Here is a 13,677-nt window from a genome sequence, read left to right as displayed (position 1 = left end):
GGCCGGAAAAGAGGATGAGCCGCGAAAAAAAGGGGGACGAAGACGGGACGAGGGAGTTGCGACGCGCCGCGCCGGATTACGTAAATTGTAGAAGGTTCGGGAGAAGAAACTGGCTTCGTTCTGCTGGACACTGGCAAGGGGATGATGGATGAAGGTATCGCTGCAGAGAACCGACAAATATCTTTATCGGGGAACCTTTTCGTGAAGTGAAGCTCGACGAGAACCTTATGGACTTGATTCGAATTGACCAATGTCTATCCTATATCCTCGAAGTCTTGAGCTCTATTTTTGTTCGTATTGGTTCGCGTATACTTTTTAAGGAATGTTGCATGTACATTTTTCTGATGAAGACTTTTATGGCTATATTTGTTCTAGCAATTTCGTGGTTAATTAAATACATCGCTTAAAATTGCCTGTGCAACGGAGACATCTGTCGCAATTGTGTAACTCAATGTATACTAAGGGCTACAACGCTGACACTTCTTGAAGACAGTGGTATACTTAGTGGCATTACATTGCGGTATAAATTGATCAGTTCAGGATTTGTGTAGAAATGGCAAATAATATTGGATTCAACTGTCAAAGTAGATTATTCGTAAATATGCACACAAATATTCTGCAGATTCCTTTACTTTTCGCCATTCCACGTGACACGTGAATCCTCCGATCAGCAAACCTAATGTGACTGTAACAGTCAGTTCATATTCTCATCGATTCATTCGGACGAGGAAAAGTATCCGCAGTTCGAGTGTCTCCTGGAGAAACAAGTAGATAAGGAGCAAAGGAGCAGTGATATAAGATCAGCTGGGGTCAGACAGGTCGAAGAGTGCGGCACGCGTGTCACCCGGGACGATTTAATGAGAAAAATGTTCGCGACCGACGCCGGTCTCCCGGACGATGAAACTTTTATTCTCGAGCGGGCTCCTTTTTGTGATCCGGCTGACCGTCTTCACTCAATTCCTCGGCGAGTTTCGGCCGTCCCCCTTCGTTCCTCGACTTAGGAGCTCTCGTGCTCTCCTCTTCCCCCCTGTCCGACGAAATGTTTCCTCCCGAGCAGCCGGGGCGGCCCTCGATCCATTAAAACTCGCGCGGAGTGGGCATTCAATATTTTCCCGAACCTTCTACCCGGGAACTCGATTTAACAGGAACGAAGTAAGAAGTCTCGGCGCCCTACTCTTCCCGGAGTTTCGCATTATTTCGGCGACCAGTCTGCTATTCTTGTCGTTAACGAGCTGTTTTTACTCTGGATTATCTCCACGTAGGAGTTGCCACGGCGAGGATTCGTCTCCTCTCGGCTGAACCTTCGCCGGTTCGGGAAATCACTCGCGTCGCTCGATCGCGCCAGGATAATTCGGTCGAGTCGAAGTTGAAGCTTCACTGTTGACTGGTAGAAATGTGTGCATTGTCGAATGGATGATAAATAGTGATAGATAATGGTGAAGGAACATAAGGAAACAATGTTCGTTTTAATAACGCTTTACGCATTTCAAAATATCTAGACAGATTGGCAATCGATTTTAAGAATATTTAGGAATAAGGTAGCTTTGTTGTATAAAATTACGATATCTGTCACTTGGACAGATAACTAGTCGAATACCTTGGCAAGTACTTCCCCACGTTTCTCATCCATTTATCTATATCTTAGTGACTTCCTTAACCAATATATTAGACCCTCTACAAACAAGGAATTCCACAAGAACAAAAATATCCACAGCAAAAGAACCAAACGCCAGCAACCAAACGAAGCAAGGGAAAATCCAGAAGACACCGATAAAAGCACGCTCCGAATTTAATGTCCGTTTTGTCCCCAATCCATCCGTCTCGCGAGTACGCTCGTTACGCCGCCAGATAACCACTTCCGCGACGAAGCATATGAACACGCTATTCAAGGAACAACAACCGTTGCCCTTAATGCGATCCGATAATTCCAATCCCTCCGGGGTGTTAGTGCATCGTGTACTCGATCGACGTGCGGAACGTTGAATTCGTGACTAAACGGAACGGAAAAAAGATCGGCCGCTAGAACAGGAGAAAAAATAGTAGGAAAGCAGAAAAATAATGCAGAGTCACGCGAATAAATAGTCGCTGGGCCGGGGAACGCGTTGTACGCTGATAAGCGGGAATGACGGCCGATGGTCGATCCGGGTCTGATATGCATTTTTAATTTATCCCGTGGAGGGTTTCTGGCAGGAGGAAAATAGCTAGGCAAACCGTAAACGAGCCGGTGAAAAACAACGGGCAGGTTGGGAGGTTAGTCGGCCGGATATATACGCCGGAAAGTTGAGGGGCTCGTTCGTTTCCCGTTATCCGGCGAGCCTCTCTCGCGTAATTGTTTCGAAAAGTTGCGTGTTAATCGTCGATCCCTTCCCCTGCCCTCTGCATCGGCTAATATTACACGTATAAGATTCCGCGTAATTCTTCCCGGTGCAACGGCGTATCCGCTCGGTAACCTTCTCTTTCTCACTCTCTCACTCTCTCTCTGTCTCTCTCTCTCTCTCTTTCTCTCTTCCTCTTTCCAGAGCGCCGCATTTGCATGCTCGTAACTTCGGCCGCGTAGCCGCGATAACGTACTTAGACGCTGATGCCGGGAACACGCGTCCCGCCCGATGATAATAGTTATAAACGTTACCCAGGCTCGGCCGGGCCGGAAAATAAACCGGCCGCTTCCGATCCGAGCCGATCGTTTGAATTGCAAAGCGGAAGATCGGCCGGCCAACCCGATAACTGGCGCGGCACGAGGATCACTCGCTTTGAAAATAATAGCCTGGTATCGGCCGCCGATTGCCACGTGAAACGGGGCCTTAAATTATTTCTGGATACGCTAATGTTGGATGAAACGATGCAATTCGTTGGTCCTTCTCGGCAGTTCGGTTGAATGATTTTGTAGATAATGTGCGGTGAATGATGATGTTTCTGACGGTGTGAATTCATTTGAATATGGATGAGAATGGGCGTGCAGCTTGGAAATTAGATTGTGCTTGATATTTTGGGGATTACGGGTGATATTTGGGTTTTTGTTTGACGCCAATGTAATATAGATGTCCACGCCAATGTATGGGCTATATTAGGTACCGGAAAATGTTCGTGCGAGTGTTTAAATCAAAGTTTAAACGTGGAGAATATTTTTAAAATTATTTCACTTCATTCTGTACCAGTGGTATAAATGTAACTTACTGCTAATGCGAACTTCATTCACTGAATTAGTGAAATACTTATTGAAGTCAGACCTTAATTTATTGTTAGCAAGAAAACCGTATGAACTTCTCCCGGTACTTAATAATATATTTTCTGATAATGTAATTTGAAGGGGATCCGTGGAGACTGTTTGTTGCTGAATTTCGTAGGTTTCGAATAACTTCAGTTACTTTTATGATTTAAGCAAGAGTCTTGTTGGCTTTCGATATCAGTATGAAATCAATTTTCAAACTAATAATACCGAATGCTTCGTTACTACCGCTCGTGAACTCATCAATTTTAGAAAATCTAGTCTATTTCCCGAATGAAACAATATTTGTTCACCTCTAGCGATGCTTCAATTGATTCTGAATCGATAAATGGCACAAATGAATCGGTAAGTAATGGAATTCCTCAATTTCGTCGTGTTCTGAGCCGGAAGAATGTGATTATGCGAAATACGAAGTTGCTCCACTATATTATACGCGAAATAGATCGACTGCGTTAGCTTCCTATTTAACGTTCCACAACAACACAACTTAAATAAAATATATTAATGGTTTCATTTAGAATGTCCAACGCACACTCTGAAGGGATAAAAATAATAATATTACTTGTATAATATCCGCTAATGGTCTTCACTCTTTCTACGCCATTTTAATCGAGCACGAAAGCGCTGTAATCGAACTATATTGTCACTTCATTAACTCTGGCACTCCGATAAAATCATATCCATATTGTTCCAACGAAGACTGTTTCAAAACGAAGATTAGCCCTAACGGAATGCGATCGTTTATTTTATTATATTTCGTAATGATTTACTATTTTTAAATCATCTTATCACACATTTAATCTCGAATCATTTAAAACCGGTCCAACGATATTTCGTTTACCGCAATTAGAAGACGATCAACGGACAACAGCGTCGGGAAATGAACCGAGATCGCGGTTGAACCCCGAAACTAGGTTGATGGTACGGGTCTCTGATCACGGTGAACCATGAATGATGCAGTTCAGGTAGCCGGAGTTAATTTCATGCTCAGACGCACATACTGATTTCATCGAATCATTCGCCGCGCGAAACACAGAGATAATACCTGGCAATCTCTTCTTCGCGGGCTCCCGCTACATCTAACGCGCGTGCACACATATAGCTCTCGCAATCGACTCGTCTGCCGTGTTTGGTTAATTAGGCTGTATCAACAGCACCGCGAACGAAATCAATATCCAACCAGAGATGCAACATCGGCTCGCATTCACCGAATGGATCTCGATGCACGCCGATAAATCAATTCCGATCATTAAATAAGCCACCCGTTGGCCACTCGTTGGCCATGGTTAACTACACGAAATGATAAGTAGAGAAAAGCGATTTATCAGTGTACAATGATTTTTAAAATTTCCTTTTAAATAAAAAATCTAGTAAAGACTATAGAATGTATTTTAAAATGCATAAAGCAGTGTAACCTTGGAGTAATCGTTAGCGTTAATTTATTTTCTGCAGCGCCAATGGAATTATCGTTATTTCGTGGTGCTAAACTAAATAGTAAACAAATGTATTGTGAATATAAACAATTAAGAGCGTATTATCGATGATATTTGAAAAAATTCTAAAAGTGGAATCGATTGTTTTGGCTAATAAGCGGCTCAAGTATAGCTCCCGTCCCGGACTGCGTACCTCAGGGAACTGATAATTGTGAGTGGAGACGAAGCGAACTTTGTCTAGGTAATTACTCACGTGGACCGTTCACGAGACAAGAAACTCCGTCGCGAGACAGTGTAATCTCTCTTAGACGACGCCGATATTGTTTACGTGTAACGCGCAGTAATTTCAAGGCGCGTACCGAGTCTAGCGAGATCCGCGGTTCCATAGACGAGACACGTTCGCCTTAGTCCGCCCCGCGGATGATTAATCTTTCGGAAAACTGGGGATCGCGTAATTGATGTTTCGCTGTAGGAATGCTTTGGCGTTGCTCGAAGATTTTATTAAACATTCGGGACATCTAACACTACCATTACGACGGAACTTGTGAAGCATCCTATGTATCAATCCTTTTGAGATGTGACGCTCAGTCACCATTTGATTCGATGTCTTACGTATAACATTAAGCTTCACGTAATACGTCGATATATGAAATATTGAAACATAATACCTTCGTTTCTTAATTCACCTGCGTTTTTTAATGGACAGTTTCCACAAATTTCTATATATCAAACTTCGTGCGCAATGGAGTAGTTGAGGACAATGATAGACTCTTATGCGAGAACTTCAAAGTCATACTGCATTACGAAATGAAAAAATACAAAATATCAGTAAAAATACCGACAGCATTGCCAAATTCGGCGATTATAAAAACTTCCAAAACAACTAAGTACAACGACGAAAAGAATTCAGAGCAACGCTCCGCGCGCAGTCGTCAATATCTGCTTTCGCCGTGACTCAGTCATTCCTTTGCGCAATTTTCTCCTCGCAACTTCTCACCCTCCAGCAGGCATCTCCGTGGGCCAAATTCTCGCTGGTTCCCTTCTACTTCGCCAGTTCGTCTTTTATACGATCTCGCGAAAACTTGTGCACTATCGCGTCCCGTATCTCGCCGTCCCTCCAGAGAGCTTTCCTTCGTCACCTGTCTTCCGGTAGTCGCGTGTAACGGTGCTCGGCGTGCGTCCGCGGCAGCCGAACGAGTCCGCCGCGAACTTCGATGTTCCTGTTGACAACAAAACTGGTTCGGCCGGGCTACGAAGTTCCAACGAACGAGTTCGACTACTGGCTGTTTAATTTTATATACTTTGTGCTGGAATTTCGCCGCCGATCAATTTGAGTTTACTGCCGGGAAAAAGCGGAACAAACGAGACAAGCCGCGGGACACGATCGCGAAAGGACAACAACGCTGGAAAAGCTGATCTCGTTTACCCGAGAGCCGAGCCGAGGTCTCTTTTACCGTTCCGCCCCGCCTTCCCCGTGGGTTCCGCGATTTCTTGGCAAGCTTGTCATCCTCTCGTTACCCAGCCACGTCGTGTTATCAATGGCCGTGAGCGGTGGCCGCCTTCCCTCTTCTGTTATTTCTTCCGGTACGATGACGCGCGCGCGGCTATCTGACTAAACATCGCGCGCGAACACGGTAACGATGTAACCCGCCGCCACGCTGGACGGGAAATCGTTATCGGTTCGGCTCAGCCGGGGGAGACGCCCGGCCACGGTGAATCGAAATGCGGATTGGAATTGTTGGTGGAACTGTGCAGTGGTGTTCCTGCGTGGGCAACCGAGACGAGAACGTATCATGAAATTTACACAGTGGTTCGTTCTCTGGATGATTGATTCGGGAAGTTTGTCCGAGATATCTGTATCATTACTTGCGAGCGGAATAATATTTTTCTGTGGCAAGCGATGGAACGCACGCCTCTTTTGATACAATAGAATATACAGTAGATCGGGGAAAGTAATTCCAATGAATTCAGAGAAATATTGAACTCCCTTTCAAAGCAAGCTGAACTTCTAGTTTACAGATGAAACATTGAGAATATTCGAAATAATCGCGAAAGGACTAAGTCCTTCTGCGTCGCCGGCGCGCCATACGCGTCACCGCACGACTGCTTCAGCCTCTGCAGCCGATCCAAAAGGCGGATGCATTGCGAGAGAGGTAGATTGAACGACGCCTCATCCGCGATTCTATTCCCCGCGAACGCGAGCACGCAGCGAGGTGAGAGGCTCGGATAACGAAAGGACGAAGAAGAATCGCGTGTCGCGAAGATCGAAACTCGCGCGCGAATCACAAGCGACACGACGATGGCGCGGCGCGTCGAGCGAATTTCCGGAAATTTAATTGATTGTTATTCCGCGGTCCGCGTCGTGGAAGCTTGCCAAGGAAGTTCCGTTTGAACTGTCTGAGGAAACTCAACCAGTGGTCGTCCCCGAAGTACATAGCTCGTCGACCCCCCGCTCCGCCGCGTCCTCAGCCCCTCGTCGCCGCCAACCGAATCCTTGTTCCCGTGTTTCTAGCCCCTCTAACCCTCCCGTTTTCTTCGAGCGGTCCGGCGACTTCGAATGCGGTCCTCGGCCGTCACAGTCGAACTTCATCAAGATGCAGAATCGGTCGCGAATGTTCGCCGAGTTATTGGCCGACCCTCTCTCGGCTCCCGGCGAACGTGGACTAACAACTTCCGGGTCCGGGTCGGATCACGCGTTCATCCGTATCCTCCCGCGCCGGGATTCCGGCAGATTTTTGTTTACAAGGGGACCGGATCGAAAGTTTGCTCTGTAGAGTCCCGGGAGATGTCGGAACAACCGATGTTGTTTCCTCTTTTCGCTCGCTCCTTCAGCCTTTCTTCCTTTATTTCGTTCTCCGAATTTTCCCTTTCAGAATTCCCGGACAACCTTTCTGGGTATCTCCGATCACGCGATGCTGGTTCGCCGCCGCGCTTCGAATCCCGATTCTTCTTGTCCTTCTATTTTTTAATCAGAGGAGATGGGGAACGAGAAAAGAAGCCGGCGTCGGTCAATTCGATAAATGCAGCCGGGCTTTTAACGATTCCGCGTCGTTCGTTCCGCACGACTTTACGATTGCATCGTTCCGTGGAGTTTGCTGCAATTCTGGCCGGAGCAGAAGCTCCCTTCCGAGATATTAACGCGGCAATTCCCTCCGAGCTACATAATCGTGTACTTTTAAACTTACGCGTTACCCGGACGCCGAGGTGAAATTGAATCATCGCCTTAAGACGAGGCTCGTTTACGGGCCGCTTACCTGCAACAAAAACACAGTACATTCTTTACGACTCGGTTTTACGGGTACATAAAAGGACGGGGCACACGGTATTTAAAAGGTTCTTAAGTAATCCGGGACAACTATATTGCCCGGTCGGCCGAGCACGTCCTTCCGCAATGTGCAACGTTAATCAGTACCTTCTTCAACTAATAAAGAGGATGAGGAAGATATTGTGGAGGCTGTAAAGAAAGTTCCATTTTCATATTCTTTCCCTTTTTTATTGCTGTCGTTTTAAGGCCGTTTCGTCACGTGCGCGCCATATCGAACGAATGCGCACCTTTCATCTGATTTCTACGATAAAAGAACTGGAATCCCTGGTATGGATAATTCTGTGTCTGAACAATGGTCGATGGATTCAATTGAATCTTCATTTCCGTGGTATTCTCTATCGATCGAAAATTCAAAGGAGAAAACAGTAAAATATAATAGAGTTCAGTATTTGCCGAAATATTTATGCGATGTCTGGCCAATGTTAGGCTTATTCTACTGAAAACCTACTACCGTCGTTACGAGCGAAAATAAGTTTGTATATATGTACATAGACTTTCGAATAAATAGAATCAACGATAGAAAGACGCAAGTAACTGTACGATTATCAATGGGTAAACATCAACAATTGATATTTTTCATTTAAAATTCATGTGCTCTAGAGACACTAATGTGTCTCAAAAATGATCTATACGATTTTAGTACCAATAAAGTTTAATAATGATAAAGCATGTTCGTCGTTTACTCTAGTATTTATATGTATACGAAGCACCGTCTGATCAACGCAGTACTTGTTCCACTGAATTTCAACGAACTTTCCAGGACGACTGGCGGGCGGCCGGATCTATAATTTGCGCAACTGTCGCCGAGAATATTACAGAACGTTCGATTCAGCCGTAAGTTATTTCTATTTAGAGCGACTCGGTTCCGCACTTAACGGTAATGCGTGCATAATTTATCATCAGCGGCGTGGGCGCGGAATCTGCGTCGCCTGAACGGCTGTCGCCTAGACGTGCAGCCGGTGACTCGTTAAACTTGCACGGTCGTACGTAACGCCGCTTGCACATACGCTGTTTTCGCGTGCAGCCCCGCGTGCGCTCGCGCCCGAGGCCGACACTTCGATTCCCGGAAATGCTACTGCCCACGAGAAACAACTCGGGGAATTACCGGGTCGGCGTCGTCTCGAGTTATGGACTGTTCGCGGATACATGTGGGACACGGCTTGGTTTCAATATGACAAATTATTCTCGGGAACAATGGCTGCCTGATGACCGCTCGACTTCAGGGAACACGATAATTCATTCTCTTTAATCTCTTTGATCGAAGTTGACACTTCGAACTGTCCGGTTGCGACTAATTTTTCAGGAGATATCTTTCCCGTGAGTCATTCACGAACTATTTAACATTTCGATGGGCATACCGACTGAATTTTTAATTTCGAACGAGTTAAATGTTGGTGGACTTACGGGATCCGAGAGGTCAATCGTTGTGAAGTATCACCTTTTTGAGTTTCCTTTCGATAAGGAAATTATTTGATTATATGAATAATTTGAAGTATTTTTAATATATATGTAGGAGAATGGATGGTTGCTGTGATCTAACACAAGTGTTCGCTATCCAGAGTTTTATTGTCAGAACGTTGTCACAAGTTGTTGCGCGGCGCGGAGATGCTAAGTATTTACGAGGGCGATGGTACAGCGCGTGGCTAACCAAAACTTGTCGTACGATGCCTTTACTCTGCTCCTCGAAGCTGCCATGGACTCCACTTTATACAGACTCTTTCTTCATGAGGAGGAGCCCCATTGGCTTTTCGCCGACTGGTAGAAGTCCCGAAAAGAGGCTTCCACCAATCAGGTTATTTTACAACTACCCGCCCTACTCCTTACGCGCTCGGCGCGTTTCTTCGGAGCAGGGGTAGTTGTTAAGAACGATTTGCTTAATTTACTGGTGATGATATAGCAGGGTGTCTTCCAGATCCAGCCTAAGTGCGGCGTGCAGTCTTGGATTCGTTTAACCGGACTCCGACTTCCGCCAGTTGACGAAGTCTAGGCGCACGCCTCACCCGAGCACCTCGTGCTACAGTTTTGATGACCCAGAATTTATTGCATCCGCTTGCGATTGAGACTATCGCGAGGAAGCTACGTGGACCTATTTGTCCGTTAAATATCTAAACACGTTGGGGATACTTTCTCAAAAACAGCGTCTTACGTTGCGCATACCATAAATCTCGCTGAATACTTGTACGCCGAAAGTTTCTTTTCCAGCGCATTGTTAGCCACTACATATATTTCGAAAGGAAGCAGAATTTCAGGAAATATAATTAAACGAAGTGTACCGTGTTGGGAATAGTAGTGAGAAATGGATTATTACATAGACCAGCTTTACAGAAGTGCTTAGAAACTACAAATTCATGAGAGGAATTAGTTTTTAGTGGTTCATAGGGAGTAAGTCCCCTAAATCAGTTCCAAATTTAATCAGGTTTCACGAGTACAATAACTGAACGTTGGTAACGTTTGTGCTCACGCAATATGTTCAAGTATGCAACATTTGTACAATAACAAAGTACATTATAACGTATTGCATGCAATTCTAGTTGCATATTACATTCTCTTTTTGCATTAAATTCAATCATTGTCAAATTCAATGTGAACAAATATCAGAATCCATATAATACACAAATGAATACAACAAATATTCAAGGCAAACTTTTTATGTAACAACTAACTCGTCCTCGCATCGGCGATCTAAAAACAGAGTTCTCCGCCCCGAATTTTTCTAAAGAACGCCATCCGAAGCGAACAGTTTTGTATAAAAAAATTCAAAGTTTCATAAATATTAAAACTCTAGGTAATCCAGCAACGATAGACGACAAACTCTCACGCAACGTGCACCAGAAAACCCGTCCGGTCCTTCGAGCTCGCCCGACACAAGCAAGGCGGTGAATAAAGGAAATTTCAGGATCGGTGGCACGTTGACAGCGCAGTAATGTGAAAAATAATACGCGATTTTCGTCGGTAGCTGTGCGATCCACGACACGATTTAGCGGAACGCAGGCCCGGGCAAATCCTTTGTCTTTTCGGAGTGGCACGGCGCGGCGGACTATATTCATTTTGCGTCAACAAGCAGTTCGTAATAGAATTTCACCGGTATGTTTGTCGCAGTACGTAGTAAGCGACACGTGTCACCGGCATACATTATATTCGATTTACGGTAATATCTATAAACGATTTCCCACTACCTCGACCCGCTTTATTTCGACGTTGGTCGCTGGTCCTTTGTCGCGTACGTAGACAAAGGATACGACGTGACGTTGCAAGCTGCCGAGGAAAAAGAAGGAGACGAAAAAAAACAGTCTCGCCTTTAGCGAGACGGTTTTGAGGATCGCGTCAACGTCACCGTTGACCACGGGGCCGTGCGAAATCCTATTTGTTTGTTTATTTATTCAATATACGGAGCATCCGCGTGTCTCCATTACCGGCAGCAGGCTTAACGCGCAATCGAAATCACGCGACCGGCTCCCATTAGGCGGTGCTCTCGAATAAATCGTCCGGCAGGGCGGGCGGGCACACGGTGGACGCGCTAACACACTGCTCCCCCGCGTCTAGGTCCTACTGCGGGGAAATGCAATTGCGCCACTTTGCCCCCGCACGCATGAATTTCAATAAATAACGAGGCGGGCGGTGCCGCTTCGTTATCAGGCGAAGTGGCTTAACCGTCGACGACCAGCTGCTTGTTGTCAACTTGAGCCGAGCGCGTGAGCACCGGTGACCGCAAACGCCCAACCTCCACCTGAACAGTGAAGATAGAGAGGATGTAGGTTATGGGAAGGAGGTATCGGATGAGGAACTAATCTACGGGGTGGTCTTTCTGGAATTAAACATGGAAGCTGTATTTCAGAATGATTGGAAATAAGGGAGAATTATTGTGGAAATTAACACGTTCGCTACCAATGTCACATATTTGTGCCAGCCGTAATCCTATATTCTTACATAATGAAAATGGAATTAATCCTATAAATATTGTTATTAGAAATTATAAACTACGACATTGTATTTAGGAACTCAACGATTCGTTTCAGCTTCATTTTTCTAATGTTTTGTTTAGAAGATTTATTGGATTGAAGGAAATATTATAATTGAGAGGATCGTCAATGAAATAAGTGCTGGTAATGAACGTGTTAAGCAATTTTAAAGGATGCTAATTCATTATTCTATCATTTACTGTTCCGAGCTTCGAAATGGAAGGATTATGAACCGGGAATCGAGGTAGTTTCATATCTAAACTTGTTATGCAATTATAGTTATAAAACGGCGGAGTTCGAAAAATACATAAACGTTGGACCCCCTTTTGCGTCGTTGCTTTGTTCCATGTATTAATTGATTCATGTAAAATTATTTCAAATTTGCATAATACCCGCACGGAATAGTATTTTCGAATTTAGATCATTCCAGTTCGCGGGAGTTCAACTAGCGCAAGTTTAATGTTTTAAATTCTGAGGACCAGCCGGGAGTATTAGGCAGTACGCTAAGAGGAGACTCATCTACGGAGGTTATGTTTGCGGTGCCCGCAATTCCACGGAACATTCTCACCGAGGGTTCCTCGCGTATCACCCAGTATACGAGGAACGAAATCGGAAAGCAGAGGCGGAAGAAGAGCGCGGGCAGAATTCGCGCGAGAAACTCCTACGCCGGACTCGTCCGCCCGCCATTTCGTTCTATAACCAGATATGAGTGCATCCCTTTATCCAGCCGTTGCATAATTGCCGCGCCGAACCACCGCCGCGTGTCCAACGTGTCCGCGAAGGTGGAAAGTGCCGGCGGACGTCGCAACGAAAGTTGCCGAAATGACCGGTCGCATGAGACCGTGGGCGAGAATCGTCTGGTCCCGGTTAAATCGCACTCGCGCACACCTTTGTCCCTTATTAAATAGAATTTAGGCGAACCCACGGAAAGAACGGCAATCTCCGCGTGTAGACTTAGAAAGGACTGCTCCGAGCCGGTTCAACGCGGCGAAACGCATTTCTAATTAACCGCTGAATCGGCTAATGTTTCGTTTGTTCCGACTTTGTCGACCGTTCGTTTATTCGGTGCTATTGTAAATTGTTTTTCGATTATCAAGATTAGCTATTAACTGTGCGCGTCCGTCAGTACTCACGGCTCGAAGCGAGTCAACCGTTTTATAGGTTAAACAAATTGCTTCGAGTTTATGGGATTTTTATGGGCGTAGCTGTAAACGAGTCTCAAACGTTGAATAGTTTAATGCCGGCTAATATTCTAAGTAAGTGCTCATTACGATAATTATCTTTTTGTATTCAACCTACTTACCACGCCGCAATTGCGTGAACCGTGCCGCCCACTAATGAGTCGTTACCAAGCCAAAAATGAAATATGCCTCCTTTTCCTCCTGCATTGGCCCGCCGTTGTTCCCATTTAGCTCGTCGAGATTCGATATCGTAATCAACAAATAATTCCATTCGCCAAATGAACGGAGCTATTCCGGACAGAACCAAAACGGATTCCTCTAATTAATTCCCACGCTAGGACAGAGGCTCCATCGAAGATTCACACCGCGAAACTAGCCACTGTACCCTGAATAATTAGCAAGGAGACCTGTGCGCGATATCCGTCAACTTGATTTTTCACTGAACCGGACCGCGTTTATACCGTCAATTTGTTCCTGGCCGCGGTGTGATGTTTCCGGTTGAGCAATTTTCGCAACTCGTTAGAGCGGCACGGTGCGTAACTCGACGGGAACG

At 45.4% G+C, this 13,677-nt stretch overlaps 1 protein-coding gene across 10 annotated transcripts in view; it reads right to left on the bottom strand.

The window, feature by feature from the left end:
• The window catches only part of LOC116426600 (putative receptor-type tyrosine-protein phosphatase mosPTP-1), a 519,051-nt gene that overhangs the window by 386,314 nt on the left and 119,060 nt on the right, over nt 1-13,677 (bottom strand). Inside the window, exon 1 of one of the 10 annotated variants that reach the window (XM_031975797.2) lies at nt 7,845-7,893. The exons of the other annotated variants lie outside the window; for them this stretch is intronic. Within the exon in view, the coding sequence (XP_031831657.1) occupies nt 7,845-7,878 (34 nt within the window). The 5' untranslated portion in view covers nt 7,879-7,893. Of the gene's footprint in view, nt 1-7,844; nt 7,894-13,677 lie in introns of those variants that run through there. 10 annotated transcript variants of the gene reach the window in all.

This window comes from Nomia melanderi, chromosome 6, assembly GCF_051020985.1.
Source record: "Nomia melanderi isolate GNS246 chromosome 6, iyNomMela1, whole genome shotgun sequence".
Lineage (NCBI taxonomy): Eukaryota > Metazoa > Arthropoda > Insecta > Hymenoptera > Halictidae > Nomia > Nomia melanderi.
Note: the sequence above shows the minus strand (reverse complement) of the source record. Positions and strands in the feature narration are given on the sequence as shown.